This window comes from Watersipora subatra, chromosome 7 (genome assembly GCF_963576615.1).
Source record: "Watersipora subatra chromosome 7, tzWatSuba1.1, whole genome shotgun sequence".
Taxonomy (NCBI): Eukaryota; Metazoa; Bryozoa; class Gymnolaemata; order Cheilostomatida; family Watersiporidae; genus Watersipora; species Watersipora subatra.
This window is the reverse complement of record NC_088714.1, coordinates 42,988,764-43,000,036: the sequence shown is the minus strand read 5'-3', so window position 1 is coordinate 43,000,036 and position 11,273 is coordinate 42,988,764. Positions and strand designations below refer to the sequence as shown.

At 36.3% G+C, this 11,273-nt stretch overlaps 1 protein-coding gene across 1 annotated transcript in view; it reads right to left on the bottom strand.

The window, feature by feature from the left end:
* Window positions 1-254: 254 nt before the first annotated feature.
* LOC137400779 (UDP-GalNAc:beta-1,3-N-acetylgalactosaminyltransferase 1-like) overlaps window positions 255-11,273 on the bottom strand; it is a 40,875-nt gene continuing 29,856 nt past the window's right edge. Inside the window, exons 6-8 of the mRNA XM_068087116.1 lie at window positions 2,993-3,088; window positions 2,554-2,695; window positions 255-597 (exon numbers count right to left, since the gene is read on the bottom strand). Coding sequence (XP_067943217.1) covers window positions 528-597; window positions 2,554-2,695; window positions 2,993-3,088 — 308 coding nt within the window. The 3' untranslated portion in view covers window positions 255-527. The remainder of the gene's footprint in view (window positions 598-2,553; window positions 2,696-2,992; window positions 3,089-11,273) is intronic.

The following is an 11,273-nucleotide window of genomic DNA, read 5'->3' as shown; positions in this document are numbered from 1 at the left end:
TCGCAAAAAATGAGTCCAAATTATTTTGATTCGGAGCATTGTTTCTTTTCTTTTCAAGGAGTGCCCTGATGTGTATACGCTGTATTGGCAGGGGGATCTCACATATAGTACACAAAGTACAAGCTCACTAGTAACATATACTGCAAATATATATTATGTATTATTATTAGTGCAAGGTACGTCATATTGTATATTATGCTAGAGGTATCATATACTACAAGGTATGTCATATTGTATATTATGGAAAAGGGATCATATAATACAATGCATGTCATATTGTATATTATGGAAGAAGCATCATATAGTACAAGGCATGCTCACTTTCTTAGGCTCATAAAAATGCACAGCATCTTCAATATCTTTCAGGTCATTAATAAATAGAATAAATAATTTTTTAATTTTCCCATCAACTATTTGAAATGTCATTCACCAACTCAGCAGACACTGATTGGTCCCAAGTAAGCTTGCCAGCAGCTGTCTTAAACGTCACCATAATTTTGCATGAGACTCGTTAAAGAAAACTTTTCCTACTCAGACTCTTCTACCTTGTTTGGATCGTATCTTTCACTTATGAGTTTCCAATACAGCTCAGCAAATCTAAAAAATAAATTCTCAATTTCTTACAGGAATGACAAGTACTGGCATTAACACGCTAGTTCAGCTCTATGCGTTGGTTTGTGGCACATCATAAATACTAACATCATTAAATATTTAATAAAACTGCTTTTTTTACTGATGCTCATTAGACAGGTACTTGGCAAGTGCTTGTTAGATGGGTAATTGTTAGGTGCTTGTCAGACAGGCATGTGGCAGTTGATCATCATCCATCCGGGTTCTACACAGGTTCTTGTCAGATAGAGACTGCACAAGTGCTTGTCAAACAGGTACTCCACAAGTGCTTCTCAGACAAGCACTACCCACCTGCTTGTCTGATAGGCATATTGTCTGACTGGATACTCTGCAATCGCTTGCCAAAACACTAGTTCTAGTCTGACAAATGGACTGCAGGTGCTCTTCAAATGTTACTCCACAGTTGATATCAGACTGTTAAGTAGCATTCTACCGGTGCCTGTCAACTAAGTACCCGACAGTCACTCCCCAGAAAGAAACTCGGCAAGTGCTATTAGATAGGACGGTGAGGTTAGGTAACTCACATGCTTTTAATTAAGCCGCATCTCTATGTGTATGTGAGCATTATGGGTAATTAAGACATTGTGCCCGTATATTCATTGTAGATACTACTTAGGCTGGCTCTATCGTTTAGAACCTGATGGTACAAGTGTATGATGGAATGGGGGTAGAAAACACATAAAACTTATATAGTATTATTTTTGTGGAAGCATTGCTAGATTCAGTCATTACACCAAGTCTTCACAACAGGTAATGAAGATGTTCTAGTGAGGAAACAGAAACACATGGCATTAGTACAACCTATATCTAGATGAAACTTTGATTGTACCCAAATTGGTCATTATGGAAACTGCATGTAATTATAATCGTTGCAAACAAGTTCATAAATGGCCTTCTCCAGCTGATCACTGAATATGCTGATAGAGCGGGTTATCTATATTCTTTAAGAGCACGATAACACCTGCTGTAAAACATTAACCACACCTGGTTGCTAATAGACCTTGATATCTGCAACTAAATGCGTACTGTAATGGGTACTTGTTATCTAGCTGTCTATTGAAATTGGTACTTTGTATCTAAACATACTTTTCAGTGTGAACGTCTGGTCATAAATTACACATAGGCATGATGGTTAAGATTTGACATGTCAAATTATTTGTAAAGGATGAAACAAATGTAATTCAAAGAATGTATTAGCGGAATGCAAAACTGGAGTCTTCAACCCGTAAATTTATATATCTATTTACATAGCATTTATGACTCTGTCGCACGGAAAATGTAGCTGGGCAGTGCTTATTAAGTTTGCAGCAAAGTTTTGAACACTGAATTTATTAAGGTGCAAAAAAGAATTCATTTTGATGAATTATTCACTCTTATAAAGAATGAGTATGGTTATTGTCTCCGGCAGCAAAATCACCATAGCTGAAAAGACGACAGGCATGTATTATAATTTATACTATACATATTTCTACCGAGCAAGAAGTCAAATTGACAGAAATTGATCACCCCTCAATATTTTCATGCCATGTTGGGTATTATGTCATCCACACACTTTTCTTTGTATAAGCGTGCAAGCGTAAAGCTCGGATTTGCACGCGATCTCTCTTATTCTCAATCGTATAGAGTGTAGATTTTTAACGCAAATTGTTTCATTATTTTCATAACAACAATCCATAAATGCGCTCACTGAAGCTAATTGTCCTTAACGCATAAAATTACAAAAGTGTAGTCATGATTTTCTAATCAAATATATGTTTAAAAGGCTGGGTCTCAGGAGCAAGACAAAATTTTGAAACCAAATATTTTTGGTGATCTGTCGGAAGGCAAATACGCGTGTGTAAGTTGAAAAAAATCGGCAGAAAATTTGGAAAGGCGTAGGATTTACGCAGACTAACACACTTACGCTTGCACATTTAGCCATACCTGTCAGTATGTACGTGTCCAATAAACATAAGCTCTGGTCTTGCTACAATTCTCTCTAAAAACTTGTCCAAGTTGCTGTAGATTGTAGAGAATAAGGCAGTTAGTTGGTGGACCTTCTCATTGGCAGCGCTCCTCACCAATCCTACATAGATACAGTCACATTAGCTGTTGCATTACTATTACCATACCTATTTACTACATTTCTATGGGCTATACAACATGCATGATGATAAAGGACAATATTCCACTAACACAAGTTGAACTTGACGTTTGGCAGGGATAATAAGATTCTCTTCATGTGCAGGCCTTTGTGTGTAAGGTATTGAATGCTAATGACATCACAAATTAAAAGACAAATCAAAGGCGAACATCGGTGAACATTACATACTGAGTAAACTAAAAAGAGGGAGCAAATTTTGGCCATTTCTTATTAATTTACCTGTGAAATAAACATCTTCCATTGCTATAGTATGAACATCCTTAACATGCTTTATCAACTTTGGCACCATCTCTGGTGGAATTATATAACCATAACCTGAAAATAAGAAACAGTATTAGAAAGACATATCTAAATATAAATGTCATGCTCATTATGTTTCTAGATTTATAATATTCAATAGCAGGGATCACCCTCTCATTTATGTCATACGATGTGACTCTAGTCAACTCAACTACACATTTTTGAAATGTTGTCATTATCAAGTTATCACTTTATTGGCCTTTATTTAAAGCACATCAATTATATCAGTACTTTTATCATATATTTCAGTACTTCAGAGTCTTGGCTTTTGAATAAGCCTATATTCAATACACAAAGAAAAATAGAACTATGAAAAACAGGGTGTCAAAAGTATGTCCTGCAATAAAAAAACACTTGGTTGTGGTTCCCACAATGCGATGTCATAATTAGCATTTAGCCTTAGGTCGTCGATCCATTTCGCTGCCATTGAAGCTGCACTTTTCTGTGACAATCGGTGCTAGAGAGCGCTAACAATAAACGAGGGTTCTAGGTAATCAACAATGCCCAGGGATCGCGCTAACGCCTGACCAATACAAACACATGTTCTGGGTTAATAGATTTCGGGGGATTGTTAAAGTTTGTCTGAAGAATTCATATCGCTTTCTATGTTGCTTTCTAAATATGATTATGCTTCAATAATATGCTGTCGTTGATAAAGGTAATAAAATCACATTGATTAAATTGTGATCTGCAGTGGTGTGGCCCTAGGACTATATGTAAATTGCACTCTCGCGAGATCATGCAATGCTTGAAATTAAATAGCCTCAGTCGTGCCCCTCAACATCACAATAAAAAGAGAGGGCTAATGCATAATATCATCGGGAAAACATAATATGGCGCTTGGAATCTGAACTATTTATCATAGAAATAATCTGTACAAGGATAGCTAATGACACTGATTCCTCTGTCATCTTCATTAGTTCTCTGGAGTCGTCCTACCTTCGCCTGCCACTAGCGTCATTATCGTAGTTGATAAATAAGCAGTAAGAGCACACAACACGGAATAGGGAAATTGCGCTGTCATAATTTGCGACTCTATACCATTGAACATTTCTGTGGTAGAGCTCTGGGGAAATCCTATAAACACCAACCAATGTCTGTCTCACCATGTCAAACAATGGCTCATTTGAAAGCCAAGATATTGAAGAGCCTGAATAAGCTGAAACAGTACTGATATAATTGATGTGCTTTAAGTTCGTTTAAACCTACCCTGTCTTGACAAACTGTAGTTTTTGCGGAGTTGTCCCCCGTCGATCGGAGCGAGCAAAACACCAACTTGTCACAATACGCACTGCACCTGATGCATTAGCAGCACTGAAAGGGAGTTGTTCTCTTCCGTCTATGCGGCTTGGCTGCGATGTTATGTCGGTCACTCCATCAGTAGTCATAACGGATTTAGCCCAAAAATTTATGTAGAAAAAAATAAGCGAACGTTTCCGGTGCCAACAAGGAGCGTTTAGGCCACGCCCCTTTTTTGTGCTAGTCAATCGTAGTGATTGACTAGATCAATAACATCAGCCATGAGAATGGTTAAACAAGGATCATGAATTTCCACAGTTAAGATAGTAATTAATGCTCATATTAAAGAAATGATGATTATAGTTTATTACTCTAATATAGGTAAGCTTATTATTTAAAGCAATTCCATACCTACATGACTTGCAAAGGCGCTGAATAGATCACGGGCTAGCCTAGTCACGCACTCAAGGATTTCCGCCACACACGCAAAACACAACACAAACAACAGGGTAGACCCACTAATCGCGGTCTTCCGCACGAGTATTCAAAAATGCCAACATATGTTAATTCTATCGGCCAAACACAACCTACTAATGGATGAGCAACCTATTAAGGTAGCCAATCAAATTATTACTGTTCATATGAACGCCTGCTTGAATTTACCGCTAACTCTAATGTTGTGACTGCAGTTGAATTTGATTAGCTTAAAAATAGTTCAACTTTCAGTACGGGGGCAATGGACTCACCCGATAATGCTAGATAACAGATTACCTCCGGAACCCGTGAGAGACATTTTGGTGTATGATGAACCCTGGTTATTCTTGGTCAAAAATCGCGGGCAGGCATATTTCCAGAGAAAAAATGGGTATTAACCATTATGTAACTTGGTTGGCCTATTTTATATGAGGTATTCGGATACATTAATAGGTTGCTCATCCATTAGTAGGTTGTGTTTGGCCGATAAAATTGACAAATGTTGGTATTTTTGAATATTCGTGTGGAAGACCGCGATTAGTAGGGCTACCCTGTTGTTTGTGTTGTGTTTTGTGTGTGTGGCGGAAATCCTTGACTGCATGACTAGGCTAGCCTGTGGACCATTCTAACTTTTAAGCTTTATATCATGAGAGAATAGTTTTAAGCAGTTCAAATGAATTAAGAGAGAAAATAAAAACAACTGTAAAGGTTTCAAGCTTTTTCAAACAACTACAACTTTTAAATTTCATATCATGAAAGAAGTTTTTTGTTGAAATAAATTAGGAAGAAAAATAAAACTGCAATGTGTTTAAATGTAAATGTGAAATAATTAGCAAGTAATGGCTAAATATAATCTGTTTAGCTATGATTACAATAAAAAATCATTTTTAATAAATGAGGTAATAAAAAGTCTATTTTATTTTTATATAATTATAATTTAGTATAATTAAGTATAATTTATTTTTATTTAACATAAAACAACATTTGCCACTCTAACTTTCAAACTTTTTGCTCGCTTACATCAAGCAAGGATGTCCACTAACTAGTGGACATCCTTGCTTCAAGTTAGTTTATGTATTTGATTGATATGTATTGAAATCTAATATTACATGCAAGGGCTGTTTGTAAATTGTGGTGTCAATGAATCACTCTATCACCATACAATGTCAATACTTTCAGTTGATGGCAGTCGATTAGGTTCCCATCACACCAATGTAATGTAATACAACCCCAGTATGACTATCTATCTTATCTATGAGTAACTGATTGCATTAACTCACCTACTTAACACTATCTATTCAGTGCCTTTGCAAGTCATGTAGGTATTGAATTGCTTTAAATAACAACCATATATTAGAGTAAAAAGCTATAATCATCATTTCTTTAATATGAGCAATAATTACTATCTTAACTGGAAATTCATGATCATTGTATAACCATTCTCATGGCTAATGTTATTGATCTAGTCCAGGGCTGGGCAAAGTGCAGCTCTAGAGCCGCATGCGGCTCTTTGCAAACTTTGTTGCGGCTCTTTCAACTCTGTGAAAGTTCAAATTCTTTTGGCGTATATAAAAATATCCTTATAGTATGCTCTACAAAACTCCATGCGTTGTGATATATTAGGCTTATTTAAAGATGCACTATTACTGTATTATATATAGCCTACACATGCATAATGATTCATAATTCATGACATCATGCACATGTAGCGTTTCCGATGTAATAATGTCCGTTGCAGAACTAATAATGACAAAATTAGAATGCTTCAAAAATGTTCATCAGGAAGTCATTTCATTATGATTTCATAATGCTGGCTTATATAAGATGCTGTGCAGGGCCGTATCCTATACCGCAGCTACTGCCATGGCAGTACCATTTTTTGAGGCTCAAAATCCCGGAATTCACGTCATTTTTGCTTGATTTTAACACTTTGGCTGGGAAAATGACCAAAATGTCGTTTATCGGTTGCGTGGGGAAACGACATTTATATCGCTTTCGGTAGACGTTTATAAAGCTGCCGTCTCATAACGTTAAACAAAGGATATGAATGCTAGTAAGTGTTAAATATCATCAACAAGACATTAGTCGATAAATTAAAATATGAAACGATTATCCAAAAGGCGTTGCTCGGTGCTAAAGAAATCGCGCCTCCTTGGAAAATAATAAAAGCTGGAAATACCAGTCAACATCGGCTCAACTTTCAAAACGGTAAATTAAAATATTATTTGATCCTCCGATCGTAAGTGATTTTTGGTGTGATTAGAATAACAATAATTCAGATAATAGAAGTGATGTAAACTTTTTAGACTTTTATTATACTTGGAATATACAGAGAAAAACGATCGTTACGATAGCTCGCAAGTCAACGTTATAGCGCCGGACTTTACCGAAAGGAATGCGCTTCCAAGCATTTCATACAGAGACAATTGTACACGGTTGTATTTTTTGTAGTAGTAGATATGTAAATGAATGCTTATGTACAAAATATTTTGTTCATAGAAATAAATTTAAGTTTGAGCTATGCATGTAACATGCATAGCACAAACTTAAATCTACTACTACTTGCTCAGTATTATAGACTATAGTATAAATGCATTACTTTTGACATGGTGCTCTATTAACTTTACTTTTTAACTCTACAATATTATTTAACTAAATTATTTCATAGGAGACTACTCCTCTCCAACACCATTCAGCATTGTACCCGGTGATAATTCTACCTCATGCTAGCTGTGGCCAACCCCTTTAGCAGCTCTCATTCACATTATATTTTTAATAAGCGTTATTAAAGATTATCTCAATAAACAGTTTTATATTTAGAAAACTGGATTATAATGTCACATTTGCTGTTAGAACATGTGCCCCATCAGGAGCCAAGTGTGCTAGATTTGCACTATTTAGACTAGTTATACTAAAAATTTTCCCCCCTCCTCCCCACTGAGAGGGCATTCGGTACCCCTCTTGGACTCTCCCCACTGTACTATTTTCAAACAGGTGGATACTGCCCTGATGCTGTGTCTTAGTTGTCATTTGCAATTAAGCCAATTAATGCTGTGGGGGTAGCAATGGCATCTTCAACTAAACAAACCATTTCCAGAGTTACAATGGGGGTCTAACAAAGTAAACGGAATAGAAACGAATCTACAAGAGAATTCCAAGATGAGTGAACCCTGGAATATGCGTTCATCTTCAGGCATGGCAAACCGCAATGTCTGTTGTGCCAGAAAACAATCTCTTCTAACAAGAAGACGAACATCAAACAACATCATGAGACGAAGCACAGAGAGTTACTACTACATTCCTATTGGAATTTGTAGCTAGACATCAAAAGCTAAATAAACTTCAAAATCACTAATTTCTTCAGAAAATATGCTAGTTTCTTTTACAACTAGTGATAAACGTCCTGCAGAAGCTTCTCTACGAGTCTCAAAAATTCCAGCAAAAGCAATGCTTCTCTATTCCCATGCTGAGATTGTAAAAGAATGCATGACTGAGGCTATGCAAACATTTTTTTCAGATAAGCGTGATGTGATTGGTAAAATGAAGGCAATACCTCTTTCTAGGAAAAACTGCTACTGGTAGAATTGAAAGCATTAATGATTATCTAAGTATGACTTTGCTAACCCATATAGACGAGACAGATTACTTTTCAATCGCTATTGATAAATCTAATGATATAATGGATGTAGCTCAATTAATAGTCTTTGTATGGTATGTAAGTTACTTTGTACACTAACAACTGGTAATGTCATTTTTAGCATGCAGTTGCAAGCTGACGTCATTCAAGTGCATTGTAAGACAGTAAAGAGAGAACACAACTCCAAGAAGAAAAGGATGCACCTACTTTATGATTTTTGTTTATAAGTGATTAATCCTCACATTTATACTACATGCTTCTTTATAAAGCATCAGCATGTTTTTTTTATGCACAGGAGTATGCTTTAGTCCTATACCTTGTGTTGAATATTCTTTGATGGTGAAGAAATTAAGGAGGAGCTTCTCACTTTGGTTGGATTAGAAGGAGATACCACCGGCCAGGCTATCTATTATGCCCTCGTTAAGGGACTTGATAATACAAAAATACCTCTCCACAAATGCTTATCTGTAACAACAAATCCTGCACCAGCCATGGTTGGAAGAGAGCAAGATGTCATAGCTAGATTGAAAAAGGATATGCCATCAATGCTAGCATTCCATTGCATCATCCACCAAACTTTTTTATGCGGAAAACTAAATGCTCACTTTCAACAACTAATGTGTAAGGCTATGAAGATGATCAACTTCCTCAAAAGTCAATCAGCTCTCAGACACAAATACTTAAGAAAGTTTCTCAAAGAAAGCGATGCCACTTGTGAAAATTTACTAACATACAATAACATTAGATGGCTAAGTAAGGGAAATGCTCTGTCGAGTTTGTGGAGTCAGGAGCTAATCTCATTTTTAAATACATGCACAAGCCTGAATTCCAAACAGTTTCAAAAGATGATGAGCTTTTTTAAAACTATGAGTGACCTTGCCTTCCTTGTTGACATATGTGGCCATTTGAATGATCTGAACCTCAAGCTTCAAGGGAAGAGCAAGACTATCATCGATACACTACCAGCTGTTCAAGACTTCTCAATCAAATTGGAGTTGTTTCTGGTGGATGTGTGATGTGATATGCTTTAGTATTCTACCTTGAAAGCATTTTTAAATGAGGATGAAAAAATGACTTCTTGTACAGCTGATTACACTCACTTCATAGAAAAGCTGCAACAAGAGTTTAACAATCGATTTAGTTAGTTTCAATCTTTGAAACACATCATACAACTCATAAAAGCACATCAGAAGGCAAAGCCTAATGGAGAGTGGGTTACTCAGTTGCCATTGAAGAGGGTTAATGTCTCATCTCTGCAACTGGAGTTGTGTAACCTCAAAGGTACAGATTTAGATGAAATTGGGAAGGGCTTCACTTAAAAGCTTCAACAAAGGCTGAATATCCACAGCTTGCTCAACTAGGAAAATGGTTGCACACTGTGTTTGCTGCCACATATTTATGTGAATCAGCATTTTTATACATGAATAATATTAAGAGCAAGTTGAGATCCAATTTGACTCAATATCTTCTGTGTCAGCTCCTAAGAATAGCATGCTGCAGTAGAGAGCCAGATTACCAAGAGATAATGAGCAGCCGTAAATAATTCCATGTATCCCACTAAACTTGAAGTTATACAATGCTCTTTAAGCTTACTTCAACATTATTCAATGCTATGGTAAAAGTATTCTAGAGAATAAATTTAATTACAATACAACTACCAAACTTGTATTATCAGTATGAAATGTTATACATAAAACACATATTATGCGGCTCCCAAATAACTTGCAACATTGAAATTTGGCTCTTTGAGAAAAAAATTTGCCCACCCCTGATCTAGTCAATCACTACGATTGACTAGCCCAAAAAAGGGGCGCGACCTAAACGCTCCTTGTTGGCACCGAAAACGCTCGTGTTGTTGAAGGCACTGTTATCACTCTAGGGAAGATAATTCTATGCTACCGGTATATTTGTCCGATTTTGACGGCGGCCCTTAGCGGAGTGCAACAATAAATTGACCAATCATATCTCGCAATATTGCCAAAATTTGCAATAGCGCGGGAAACGTAAGCATAAAAAATGGATGTGTATTCCGTTTTACCTGAAGATCAGCTCCAACTAGCATTAAAATCTATCAATATTGAGCAGCTAATTGCAGAGTTGGAACCACGGATATATATATGGAACCATGCGAATCATTTTTCACGGGCACGTGCTCAAGAACAATTTGTGGATCTAGCCAAGTCGATGAACAGTACAGGTTAGTAGGGGGTTAGTAGGACTAGCACTAGTGAGCAGTGCAATGTCATAGTGCAAACAGCTGATCTGGCAATGGTAGTAAACACTTAGTAATTAAACATTATTAATGTTTATGATGTAGGCATAGTTTTATTACAACAAATTTATTAATAAACGCTTTTATTTGAACCCGCACCAAACTGCAACCTACTTTCATCGATGTTGATGGTGTTCTTACAGACCACCCACTTTTACCTACACAAGGATTTAATTTGTAAATTTATTTTGTTTAGTATCATTTTAGTTCAAATTGTCAAAGCCAAGTATAAAGGACTACGCACATACTGGGTAAAACAGTATAAAAAGATGCTCAGTTCCCAGGGGTCTGGGGCTGGAGATACGTATCGACCATCTTGGCCATATTACACCAGCCTAATGTTTCTTTCCGCGACGGTGCATGTCAATCAGACTGAGTCCAGTATTGAGATGCCTAGTGAAGGTACTGTCAAGGGAGAAATTTGTTATTTAATAATTTTTTAATTTATTATATTTATTTGAAGTTTATTATAATAATGAATATAAAAAGTAAGCTAATGATGATAATTTGATATTTAAATAATAATATGAAATGTATCGTTTTTGTGAGTTTCCTTTGAGTGAAATACTACAATGGTT